A 14,401-nucleotide genomic window follows, 5' to 3' on the forward strand; every position below is an offset into this window, starting at 1 on the left:
ATAAGTATCATATACTTGTAGCTATGATTGTTGTTGGTATTATTGGTATATAACCATGATTGTCCTTGCTAGTCATAGTTGTTCAAGTATCACTGGCATGTAGCCATGGTTGTTCTTTGTATCCTTGGTTTGTAGCTTAGTATTATTGGCTTGTAGCCCAGATTGTTCTTGTTATCATGGGCTTGTAGCCCAATTTGTTCTTGTTATCATTGGTTTAGCCATGGTTTTACTTTGTATTATTGTCTCTGTACTGTTTCTTTACTTGTCTTGTTCTATATTCTCTCAATGGAGGTAGCATGGACTTTTTATTGTTGAAATGAACGATGAGGTAGAGAGAATAACTCAACTCATCTTCTACCTTGTTAGTTTTTGCTTCTTATTGCCTTCATTCACAGAGAGGTCCTTAAGCACTTATTGGTAGATCTTTCTTCCTTCATTGTTGCCACAAGTTGTAGGTCAAAGTTGGAAGCATGATATTCAATCTTCTTGGCATCAGCCTAGCAGCCTCCTGATATAAGAACGCAACACTTTTTTCATCCTAGAGGCTTGCCTTGATCCATAATTTTCTTCCTTATCTAGGGATACGAATTTCATGATCATATAGGGATAAAATGACACTGTGCTCCTCATTTTGTTACTTGACATGAGTTATAGAAGATTATTATCCTATGATTATATAGATACAAATTTTAGGGATTTTCTCTTTCCTGTTTGTTAGCAATCAACTACTTCAATACTTGCATTGCAATCAACTTTAGCATGCAGGTGTTGGGTTCATCATTGAGCTAAACCTAATCCATTATGTTTAAGTTATTGTGGCTTGAGTTCAATTGTGGTCCATCAAAATTAGAGTTTGACCAACTCAATCTAGGCTATATTAGGAAATGATTCAAGTTGGCCAAGTTGAGTAAGGTTGATCAACTTGATGTAGGCAACACCAAATATGTTAAATTAGGATTAATAAATCATTTTTAAAGTTGCCAAATTTTAACGTCACCACTGTCAAGCATGCCAACATGCAATTTTGAAGGCAACTAAAAAGAATGGGATTGAAAGGAGAAAGAGAAGAACAAGAAGAGAGTAGACTTCTCTTACCTAGAGGAAACTCTAAATGAAGGCAAACACATGCTTGGGGTCAGAAAGGCCTTACAAAAGGAAGAAGTTATAACTTGACTATTGGTGAGGGTTGCAAAATAAAGAAAAAGATTCAAAGGGTTCAAGGTGGCCTTATGAAAAAAAGAAGCTTTTGTAGAAGGATGAAATAGTATCGTGGGTACTGCATATGTGACCTGATGGGACACTAAATTTCAATAGGGTTGACGGACATGAATCTATTTTAAACCATGTGTGGAGCCACGTTATTGTTTTAAAGAGCCTTAACATAAGTTGTTTATGTGGATGCTTAGGTTTATATAATGAAGGATCTTATGGCATTTGATTATGATACCTAGCTTATAGAAATCAGGTCATGTCAAAGTTAATCATGATTTAGCAAAATTGATAAGCAACAAGTAAAATCTTTGTATTGTTCATGCCACCATGTAACTTTTCTTTAATATAATTTTTTATTGGTTAAATATGCATTTTATTGGGATTCCTTAGGATGATTAGTTAATGGTAAAATGAGATAAAGGTTTATTAAATTGAGGTTTTAGGTTGATTAGTTTGATTTATTTAGTATATGTAAGTTTTAATTTTAAATTTTGACATATTTTATAAGAAGGGTTAAAATTTGGAGTGGTGTTGAAGTTTCAATCTACGACTAGAGTGATACGGTTTCGATGTCATATTGTGCTGCGCTGATACAATTTATTTTTTGAATATAAATATACAACAACAATAACAACAACCAAGCATTTTCCCACTAGGTGGGGTCGGCTGTATAAATCCTTTTACGCCATTGAACTCTATCTCTTATTATATCATCATCTATATTTAAATAAATTTTATCTTATTTTATTGTTGCTAACCAAGTCTTTTTTGATCTTCCTCTTCCTCGTTTGATATGCATGTTTATCATAGTTTCACATCGCCTAACTGGAGCATTTATTGGTCGTCTAAGTACATGTCCGTACCATCTTAAACGTGTCTCTCAGAGTTTTTCCTCAATAGATGCAACTCCGACTTTCTCTCTAACGCTCTCATTTCTTATTTTGTCCATCTTCGTATGTCCACACATCCACCTTAACATCCTCATCTCTACAACTCTCATCTTCTACTAATGTGCTCAAGTTTAAGAGGTACTTTACGGTCACAAAAAACACTCGACACTCCCCTCTATTTCACACATCCTACTTGTATTCTATGTAAGACATCTCTCTCAATCCCTCCATCATTTTGCAAAAATGATCCTAAATATTTAAATCTCTCGGTTTCGGGCAACTCGTTCTCTCCTATCTTAACAATTGTTTCATTACTTCTAATATTGCTAAACTTAAATTCCATATATATTCTATCTTTAATCTACTAAGCTTAAAACTTTTCCTTTCTAGTGTTTCCCTCCAAGATTCTAATTTAGCATTTACTCCTTCACGTGTCTCATCTATCAAAATAATATCATCTGCAAACAACATGCATCACGGTACTGTGTCTTGAATGTACGCAGTGAGTTCGTCCATAGTTAGTGTAAAAAGATAAGGGCATAGAGATGATCCTTGATGTAACCCTATCTTTATTGGAAATGCTTCAGTTACTCCGCCTGAAGTCTTTACTCTGGTCATTACATCCTCATACATATCCTTACTTAGTTCAATATATGTTACGCTAACACCTCTCTTTTCCAAAATTCTCCATATAATTTCTCTTGGGACTCTATTATAAGCTTTTTCAAAGTCAATGAATACCATGTGTAAATCTTGTTTTTGCTCCCAATATTTTTCAATTAATTTTCTAAGAAGATGTATAGCTTCTATTGTCGACCTTCCAGCTTTTAACCCAAATGGATTTTCTGTCACTGTGGTTTCTTTCCTTAATCTTTTTTCTATTACTTTTTCCCAAAGTTTCATCGTATGACTCATTAGTTTAATACCCCTATAGTTTGCACAATTTTATACGTCTCCCTTGTTCTTATATAAGGGAAATAGAGTACTTATCATCCATTGATCAAGCATTTTTTTCGTTTTCAATATCATGTTAAATAATTTGTAAGTCATTTAATACCTTGTTTCCCTAAGCACTTCCATACCTCTATCGGAATATCATCTGGCCCAACGGCTTTTCCATTGTGCATCTCATTTAAAGTTTGTTTTACTTCTGAAGTTTGAATTCTACGATAAAAATTAAAATGTCTATGCTCATTTGACCTAATTAAATTACCTAAGTAAGTTGGTCACCTAAACCTTCATTAAAAAGTTGATGACAATACCACTTCCACCGCTCTTTTATTTCTCCATCGTTTACTAATACCCTATTACATTCATCTTTAATACATTTTATTTGGCTAAGATCTCTTGTTTTTCTTTCTCTCACTTTAGCTATTCTATAAATGTCTCTTTCCCCTTCTTTTGTATCCAATTTTTGATATAACCGTTTAAAAGTTTCATTTTTTGCTTCACTCACTACTTTTTTAGCTTCTTTCTTGGCTATTGAATATTTTTTTAAGTTTTCCTCGTTCTTACAAATATATAATTCCTTATAAGCTATACGTTTTTTCTTCACTTTCTCTTGTACTTTCTCATTCCACCGCCAAGATTCTTACTTAGTGGTGCATGTTCCTTTGACTCACCGAGTACACTCTTAGCTACTATTTTCAACTTTGATATCATTTTATCCCATGTTGTATTAGAGTTACCATTATTTTTGTACTTCTACCTTCTCCTTAAATATATGTTGTTTCCCATCCTTTAACTTCCACCACTTAATTCTAGGAATTGTATATATTTTCTTTCTATTGATACTATGTTTGAGACGTATATCCAACACTACTACCCTATGTTAGGTAGTTAAGCTTTCTCCAGGGATGACTTTGCAATCTTTACAAATCTTTCTATCCTTCTTCCTAACCATAAGAAAGTCAATTTGCGATTTATTATTCCCACTTTTGAATGTGACTAAGTGTCTTCTCTTTTCTTAAAAAACGTATTAGCTAATATAAGGTCATATGCTATCGCAAAATCTAATATAGTTTTCCCTTCCTCATTCCTCGTTCTAAACCCATAACTACCATGTACTCTCTCATATTTCTCATTTTTCACTCCGATATGCCCATTTATATCACCTCCTATTAAAATCATTTCATTTGGTGGAATATTTTATAATATTTCATCTAAGTCCTCCCAAAACCTTGATTTGGTAGCCTCATCTAATCCTACTTGTGGTGCATATACGCTAATTATGTTCATAGTTTATTTCGCCATAATTATCTTAAGGGCTATAATTCTATCCCCTTTTCTAATTACTCCTACAACTTCATTCTTTAACAAACTATCTACAATAATACCCACTCCATTTCTTGCTTTACTCTTTCCAGTGTACTCTTTCCATTTGTCTCTTGTAAACACAAAATACTAATTTTTCTTCTAATCATCATATCTACTACCTCCATTGATTTACAGAGTTCCTATGTTCGATGTTCCAAATCTTAGATTATTAGTTTTCCTATCATATTTGTTCTTATCCAACCTATGGTGTGAGAACTTTTGCCTATTTAACACTACACCCAAGTTCTCATGGAGATGTAGCGGTCCTTGCTGAGACATTACAGTCGGACCCTGTAACGCGAACTCTTGCATATTTAGCACTACACCCGAGTTCTGGAGACGTAGCGGTCCTTGTTGAGACGTTATAATCGGACCCTGCAACGCGTTCCTTCCGGAAAACAATCTAGCATTAGCACAATAGTTTAATGGATTCATTCATTGAATATTTTCCATAGTTTGACGTTAGCTGGCAACCTAACGCAACCCTCCTCCTTTATCCGGGCTTAAGACCGGCCATGACCGATCGTCATGGGCGGAGTTTTTGAATATAAATATATTAATTAAAGATAATTTTATTAATATTTGATCAGTATGGATACTTATTATTGAGTTATAATTGAGATATTTAATATTATCTTGTAAAATATTTGATGTTTATGTAATAAAAGTCTATTTAAGATTAGTTGAAGTCAATCAAGAAAGATCAAGTAGGTTTAAATTGAATTTAATTTGATCATTTTAAAATTAAACTATATATATAGAGAGAGAGAATAGTTGATAAAGTTAAAAATTATATTATATTTATTTTTCTTTATCTTTTTAACAATTTGTTCACTTAATCTCAAACAATTTTTTTTTTTTTGTTTACCTATGGATAGATAAAGACGAAAAAAATAACCATCCTTTAAGATGAATTTCTTTCAACTATTTACCAAAGGGCAAACTTAAGGTTGTAAAATTCTCAAAAGACACACCTAAGTTTCAAATTTCCCAAAAGACACATTTGTTTCCCATTTTATCCCTCCCACCAACCATTGCGGTGTTGCATTCAAGAACATCACTGTGTGCTGAATTTTAAAGATAAACATCATTGTGAAATGTAGCACCAAAGTGATACTGATTTTTAAAAGCTAGTACAACAGTGGTGCTAATTTTTTAAACCCAACAACGCATTGTTGTTCTTTGAATGCGACATGACAGTGTTTGGTGGAAGGGGTAAAATATGAAGCAAGTGTGCCCTTTGAAAAATATGAAAGTTAGGTGTGTCTTTTTGGAATTCCGCAACTTTAAGTGCTCTCTTTGATCGATTGTCATTTTTTTTCTTTGTATATCCCTTGGATAGATGAAGGGAAAAAAAATTACGATCATTAAATATGGTAAAAAAGGTTTTTTTCCTCTCTATTCACACTCATGGAGGGTGGAGGAAAAAAATAACAAAGGACAAAGGGGGGATAGATAGAGGGGTAAAAAAAAAAAAGGATAGCCCAATGCACGAAGCTCCCGCCATGCGGGGTCCCGGGGAAGGATCCATTGTACGCAACCTTATCCTGCGTTTTGTAAGAGGCTATTTTCAGGATTCGAACCCATGACCTTTTAGTCACATGGCAACAACTTTACCGTTGCGCCAAGGCTCCCCTTCATAGAGGGGTAAAAATTAATAAAATTAACGCTATTTTTTTCCTCACTTAAACGGACAAAAGGAAAAAAAATAATGAAGGAGAAAACAATTAATGGAAAAAAAAATTAAGAGAGAAAGGATCAAGGAGAGGAATTTAAATTAAGGGAAAGGATTTAAATTAATAATAAAAAATAAAATGATAATGAAGAGGGCACTGTGATGTTGCCTTTGTGACCTCGAGGTGGGCGTCATAGTGTCATGGCTACCTCTACTACCATGTCGTGCACGGATGGAACAAAAAACTATGCCAATGCCGACTACCACGAGGGACTATTGTATATCATATTGTAAGCTTATAGTCAATATAATTAATATTGTTAAAAGAAATATAGACAACATAGCAACTATGACTATATATGGATTATATTGTGCTCAAATATAAAACTACTTGATATATTTTTTAAACAAATGAAAAAAAATATTGTACATAGTGTTAGAGGAATCATGCCTAAGTTTTTTTCTGATTCTAAGATGTTAAGTGTGCTAATGAAGAAGCTTGACAAGCAATGCTCATTCAATGGGTGTAGCGGTGGCAAATTAAAGAAGTCCAAGAGGTTGTGGAAAATTGAGAAGTTTAACACATGTTCACAAAATTCTAAGAAGTCTTGGCAGATGGAGAAGTTCATGAGAGTTAATGTTGTTAGTAGAAGAGGTCATAGCAAAAAGAGTAGTTCAATAAGTGTTAGTAGAAGACCAGTACATGGAGAAGACCAACATGTGTTACAAATTTTAAAGAGTGCACATGTCTTGGATGAAGATTTGGAGGCCAAGCTTTAAAAAGATGAAATGAAAGCATCATGGCAAGAAAGAAGACACGTGAGTCTCGAGAGATCACGAGAGACTATGATCTTGAGTTTGTTTTATATGCAAAGGTCTACCAAGTGTGTACTCCATCGAGGAACAAATGTTCTAGGTTGTATTTGATGATCGTATGTTAAGATACTGAACAAATTTAGTGGATCGAAGATATTCTGATGGTGAACAGATGGGGTTCTATTTTAATTTTAGTAGACTAAAGTGGCTTAAGTAGATTTAGTCAACTAAAGTGGCTTAATTTGATTAAGCAATCAACTGTCAAAAATAAGTTGTTTTTTTTTTAAATTAAGTTGACTGAAAAAGGTCTTGAGTCAACTTGTAAATGACTCATTCGTTGGATAAGTTTACTGTCAAACCTAACTAAGTCATTTGTAAATGTTATCCATTAGCAAAAAGATCTATAACGATATCTATTAATGTTGACTAAATAAAATTGAGTCAATTGTCATATATTTAAGTGAAAGGGAGCCTTGGCGCAACGGTAAAGTTGTTGGCATGTGACCAAAAGGTCACGGGTTCGAATCCTAGAAACAGCCTCTTGCAAAAAAGTAGGGTAAAACTGCGTATAATGGATCCTTCCCCAGGACCCCGCATGGCGGGAGCTTCGCGCACCGGGCTACCTTTTTTTTTTGTCATATATTTAAGTAGATTGAATAGGTGTTAAAACAACTAGATGGGTAGATATTAGCAGATAAGTTTTCCTGTGTTTGACATTTCAATCAAATTAAGGGAAATTAAGTCAGCTGGATTCAAACAAAATAGTTGTGTGAACTTTATCCAAGCTAAGTTTAAAGGCTATATATAGAGGAAACAAGGGCACTTTAAAAACAACACTACTACATCTCAATATAAGACTATATTCACTTATTTTCATAGTCCCTTAGTGTGCAATCCCATGGTGTATTTTTTTTTCTTCAAGCTCGTACAATTGCAATGTTTCTTTTTATTCTAGTTTCTTTCATGTTTTTATTGCTTTTATCTTTTGTAAAATGACACTTTTGAATAAGATTTTTCTACCTCTTGAAGGAAAATTATTTCATTGGAATTTTCAAAAAGTAACTTATCTAACTAATCAGTAGGTTTTTTAATGAAAAGGTAAATATATATACAGTGAACAGAATATACAATGTCGACCAAGGATAGCTACTCATATCTCATGAAGTATCAGGTCTAAGGTCTAAGTAGATGTCCAAGGACCTGTATACATGTAGTTATATCTTCATGAAAACCACCTCTACATCAAACTTACATGGGTGAAATCTGTCAACCTAGCGGGCCCCCATGACTACCCCACAACATTAGAAGGGAGTAAATCTAGCCATCATATAGAAGGATAATTCCTCGGTCTTTGCCAGATTCGATCCTTGCTCAATTCTACAAACCTATCATGTGATAACCAACTTGGCTATGAAAACCACCTCTACATCAAACTTACACTCTCGAACATATTGTGGTTCCTTACCATCCATATATAGTGGATCATATACGACATGGTAAGGTGTCCAACCTATTCGACATGGTCCCTCCATATGCCTATGTTGTCATATACAAGGCAAGATAGCTTATAAAACCAAAGGTCATAACTACCATATTACTGTCTAGTATACCTTGCTAGTTTATGGGAAACCACCAAAATTGGGTGGTGTGCATAGTACTTTGTTAGACAGGTTAATCTTGACTATATTAGGAAGTGTGACTGAGATTTCAAACCTGAATTAGATTCATAAGGAATATATATTGGTTGAGTGGCAAAATTATGTTGTTGGCTGCATTTACCTAATTAAGTAACAATCGATTCACAATAAGTTATGTGCACATTTTCCTCTATGCTCAAAATTATAATGCGTCTTACTTCAAAAAAAATCACCAACTAATGCATGAATGCAATTTTTCCTATAAAGATATTTAATAAAGAAACCTCATTTAATTGTCACACTATATGAAACAAATTGGGATCATTTCAACATACCATTGCTTCACTATTGAGCCAAGTATGAAGGTCATACAAAATTCATTTTGTTTTCTGTCGATTTTATGAAATCAGCTCTGTATTACACATTACAAAGTATTGAGAGACCACCCAATCATTATTTGCGGTGAAGCTCATGATAGCTAGTCTAGGTAGGTGCAATAGTCATAAAAAAAAAAATCCACCAGAATATGTTTTAAAATCTCATATTATACCACCTGAAATACAAAATATGCGATGTAATAAAGGATAGTACCAAACAATAGGGTCCACGTCTCTCAAAATGATCTCTTTTATTTGTCAGGACATGACCAGTGCATACTACCTAGTGCATTAGTAGTCCAGTACTAGCAAACTGGTACTGGCTTAACATTCTTTCATAATTTCAGCAAATATTAGAGCAACTTATGTTTCCACACATTCCTACGATCTTCATAGAATGTAAGAAAATTGGGCACAAGCAAATTGAAGGGGAATATTAACTGAAATGACATAAAAAGGAATAATCTGCAAAAACAGAACTAGCCTTAAAACATCCGGTATTCATGGGAGATATTTCCAATGCCCAGCAAAAAGACATAAGAAAATGATTTCTCAAGAAAGAGAGAGAAAAATTGGTATACATTTAACAACCTTAAGCAACTTAACACGCAATGCAAGAGAAACTTATAATTGAGCCTGCAATAAACTGAAAATAGGAATTATAATAAACAGGTAACAAGTCACAGGCAAATATATCATATCCTCATTTCAACCAATCATATAAACTTAAGGTACAAGAAATTATGTAGATGGATTTACTTGACCAGTAATAATTCACGCATTCAACAAGAGCGGAATTTAAGACCTACAGGTGCAATCTTCTTTAAAACAATTTGTGAAGGATTAATTTTAACAAAAAAAACGTATGACAATGAGAAAGAAATTACCACGCCAGAATCCTCTGAAACCAGAAGCTCTTTGAATCCATTCCGTCTAGATTTTTCAAAATCAAAGCATGGAACTTTGGCTTTATGGTGTTCCCTTATGTCACTAATATTCTTCCATGCATTATGACAGAAAAATCAATAGTGAAACTAATAATCATGAAAAAATGAACCTCAATATCCATAGGAAATGGTCTCAAAAAGATTTAAAAAAACAGTAAAATGACACTATGGGTATGATTAATGGTAGATGATAACTTGTGTAATTGAAACAGTTGTACAGGAGATTGGATGTCAACCACAGAACAGTACATAAGAGGCATAATGGCAGTAAACAAATTATCTAGAAGTCGTGCAAAAAGTTTTGGAAACTATTATGAGAAGAAACATTCCAATTATGAGGGATATTTCCATTAAATGCTGTAAACAAATTATCTAAAAGAAGTGCAAAAGGATTTGAAAAATATAATGAGAAGAAACATTCCAATTATGAAGGCTATTTGCATGAATGAAACATGGTTATTTTCTTTACTTTGGGCATGTGAATACTTTGGTTGATTAATAAGTAATGAGGATGATATCTTTAGTTAGTAGTGCTGGAGTCATGATTGTAATAGAGACAATCTTTACTAGTGTAGGTGTCATGCTTGTATTTCCTTTCTTATTTTCTTTGGATCTTAAGATTCTTGGCCTCCAACTTGGCTTAAGCCCAAAAGTAAATTTGACTACTAATAGTCACTATAAGGGACTTATATCACAATTTTAGAAATGAAGGGTATTCAAAAAAATTCCAGCTTATGGTGTGATTGTCAATCTTGTTAAGTGATTACTTAGAAACTAGGTGTTATTGCTTAGATCCAAGATTCTCTTCCTTCAACTCCTTCATTAGAGTTAGGATCATCTACTGTTGATCTTTGGTTAAATAATTGAGCTTTTCATAAAGTTCTTGCTGTAAAAGATTCTGCACCAGTTGGTACAAGGACACCATCATATCAGTGAGAATAGGGAGATTTTTAACAGGAATGTCAACAATTCTGTGAGAGATGAGTACTTGTTGAAGCTTATTGAAGAGATGGAAAGAATCAAAACTTGCTATAACAAATCGTGAGAGAACATCATCTGGTGTTTTAGTAATCAATGAAGTTATTGTAGAAGGTCTAAAAGGAGACCAATACAACAATCCACCACAAAAACATAAGAATAAACATACCTCCATAAGCTCCTCAAGCTCTTCATTTTGATTTAGCAAGAGTTCTCCAAAGAAGATACATTTCTCCTAAAAATATTTTGCATTCTAGTTGATGTTCTAGAATTTCATGGAAAACTTGATCCAACTACATTTTTTGATTGAATATCTGCAATACACACTGAATGCAAGGCTAGTTCGAATTGGTAAGATGAAGCTTCTACAGTACGTTCAAAAACATGGTTAAATGATTTGGTGTGTCATCTATTAGCATATGGAAAGAGAAATCGTGAGGCTAACGCTGCGGCCGATCATCTAGCCAATCAAGCTTTTGGTTTCTATATGGATAGATTTTTGGCTCCTCAAGATGTAGATAATCTTCTCTTTGGTATTTGTAAAGTTGATAGATTGGGTTTGCCATATATGAGGGTGGTTTGTAAAAATGTTTGAGTGATTTGTAAGTCTGGTGAGGTCATTTTGTAAATTGTCATGGCTGGATATGTTGACGTTTTGAAGGAGGCTGTTCACAGATTTGGAAGTAAAGCATGTCTGTTTCTGGTGGGTTCTTCTGATTTGATGCTGGTGTGTGATTATGAAGGGGTCTTCTTGCTGTGTTGAATCTGTGTTGAGGAAAGCTGCAGAGATGTAGTTCATTTGTGCTTGTGGGTTTGGCCGGTAATGATGAGGTTTTAAAACATACATATGGCAAGTATTTGTTGCATGATGCTGGTGTAGGAAAGAGGATTTACACTGCTTATGTTCACTGAAACCTATATGCAGTTTCTTATTGACATCCTGCGGCTGTTGAATTTATGGAGCTGTGTTTGGTTATGCATGAATTCTTTTGTGATGATATTTTTGTGACTCTGGTGTGGTGAGGTAGGCTGCAGAGAATACTCTTTTGGCATATTAATTCTGCACAGGGTGTTGGGATTCATTCATATTGTGGAATTCTGTTGTGCTGCTGAGGTTTTGTGCAAGTTTTTTTGGTGAAATTTTGTTTAGAAGCTGATGATGGGTTCAATTGTGTTTCCTTTCTTATGTGCTCTGGATTTGGTGAGCTTGGAGCCTTACTCTGGAGAATTTAAGAAGTGGCTGATTTCTTGTTAAAGAATTTGTAAGTAAAGTCTCTGTCTTGAGATATTGGAATAAGTATGGAGAAGAGTTGTCTTACTTTGAATATTCATGTAAATCTTTGGAGTCTTTGTAAATTGTAGTATGAGGTTAGGTTTGGTCCCCCTCATAGTATGGTTCTTTTTTCATATATGAAATTTCCTTTAAAAAAAAAGTAAATATTTGGGACAAATATGTGTCACCTATCAGCATATTCAAAGAGATAAAAGGAATATGTCACCAAAGTATCAAGATTGAATATATGAACAACTTGCCGATCCAGACAAGGAAGCATGACAGTAGAAGAATATGGACAAAAATTTACCAAAGAACTGTAACAAAGTGTTGAGACTACATAGATTGTTAAAGATATGTAACATTGGCATGACACCATCCTAGTTGTTGATGGGTTCTCTAAAGTGACATTTTATTCCTTGCAAAACGACAAATGAAGTTTGTCCCAAAAATATTATTCAATGATGTGTTGAGACAAATGAAGTTTGCCCCAAACATATTATTCAATGATGTGTTGAGACCAAGGTTTAAAATCCCAGACAAGTCAGTGTTTTGTTCCTAGCTAGCCTAAGACATGTCTCCTATGTCAACTGTCAATGTCAAGGTTGTACAAAGTCAAACACCTAAAAAGGAAACAAAGGAGAGGAAAAAGGCACATAAAACGCAATTGAACACCAAAAGGAAGACCTAGAGGTTGTCTCAATTCGGGATAACGTTGAGGAAGGTTATAGAGTGGTTGTAGATAGCTACAAAGTGATCATGGATGGTTGCAAAGATATCGTGAATGTCTTGGGCAACAACAAAGTCAAGGGCTATAAAGTAGTCACATAGGTGGCTGCGGATATTGTGAAGTGGTCAATTATAATTTCGTTAGGTTATTTAAAGATTTTAAATTATTTTAAATATATATCTAAAATTTTCCTTTTTCAAATAGTTATTCAAAATATTTAATATATATTATTTTTAAAATATTTTAATTTTTAACATAATAAACCAATTGATATTTATTATAATTATATTAAGTAAGATACTTATAACAATTTAATTAATACTTTAGTATTTCATTTAAATGGATAGTTTAATTAGCTATTATACATTCATATAATATTACAAGATTAAATATAGTTTTTCTTTTTTCATTTCTGGGTCCAAATGCATAAATTTGGACCCTATCCCTATCATATTCATCATTTCTTACTCAACATACTCATTTAAATTCTCTTATTACAATTATCTAATTAATCATAATATTTTTTACTACCTTATCTAGGTCTTTCCAAAACTTATAATTTGTATCTTCCCCTAATCTTACTTGAGATACATATATATAAATTACATTAATAGTTTATTTTACTACTACTATATTGAGAGCTATAATCATATCTCCTTTTCCTAACTATATCTGCCAATTCATCCCTTCTATGACAATAGATACTTCATTTCTAATTTTACTATTTCTTATGTACCATAACTTAAAACCTGAGTTCTCTATTATATTTGTCGACTTCTTATCCATTTTGTCTCTTATAGATACAAAAAATTAATTCTTCTTCAAATCATAGTATCAATTACGTCCATTGCTTTGTCAATAAGCATTCCTATGTTCCATGTTCTAAATCTAAGACAATCGGTGTTCCTATAATATTTGTTCTTATTCAACTTGGAATTTGCCATGCGAAACTCTAGGGAATTTTGATACTACAACCAGCGCGAGGGCGAACATGTTACAGCGACAAATCATGACGACAAGGTCACGTGACTTCTCCCTCACAGCTAAAGATATGATTCGAAGCTTTTGCCTCATAGAGAGACTTCTTCGAGGTATGCCTTTTCCTCTGTCACCTATTCACCTCATCCTTGCTTCCTCTACCTTTCCACCTCAGCCTCCTCTTCCTCCACCACTAACTCTCTTCCTGGGCTCCCACCATCACAATATTTGTCTTCCCCTCCTTTGCTGACAGACCGTTCAACAGCCCTTGGCTCCAATTCTACCAGTCCAACTTCTTTTTTCACCTCAATCACTAGAAAATTCCATTCTTGAACTCATCTTGCTTCTCAGCCTTCTATTTCTTTTTCTTCCACCACCAAGGCACCCAATGCTACATACTATAGCAATAGTGCTTTGTGCTGCTGCTGCATTGTTGTTTATTGTAGAAAACGTTGTGTGAAAAGGATGAGACCTTGAAGTGTCAAATCAAGCCAGGGTGCCTCTCTTAGTTGCTGCTGCTGTAAGTAGTCAGCAGAGAAGAGGAAGAGGGAGGGAGAGAAAAATCGAGGTTT

General features: G+C 33.9%; 1 protein-coding gene across 5 annotated transcripts in view; it reads right to left on the reverse strand.

Annotated features, from left to right (window-relative positions):
* The window catches only part of LOC122027580, a 90,742-nt gene that overhangs the window by 37,920 nt on the left and 38,421 nt on the right, over positions 1-14,401 (reverse strand). For all 5 annotated transcript variants that reach the window (XR_006124466.1, XR_006124464.1, XR_006124465.1 and 2 more), the window contains one exon: positions 9,811-9,921. Coding sequence is in view for 2 of the 5 variants with exons in the window: in XM_042586566.1 (XP_042442500.1) it covers positions 9,811-9,921 (111 nt within the window). In the remaining 3 variants the exon portion in view is untranslated. The remainder of the gene's footprint in view (positions 1-9,810; positions 9,922-14,401) is intronic.

The sequence above is a fragment of the Zingiber officinale genome, chromosome 10A (genome assembly GCF_018446385.1).
Source record: "Zingiber officinale cultivar Zhangliang chromosome 10A, Zo_v1.1, whole genome shotgun sequence".
NCBI lineage: Eukaryota > Viridiplantae > Streptophyta > Magnoliopsida > Zingiberales > Zingiberaceae > Zingiber > Zingiber officinale.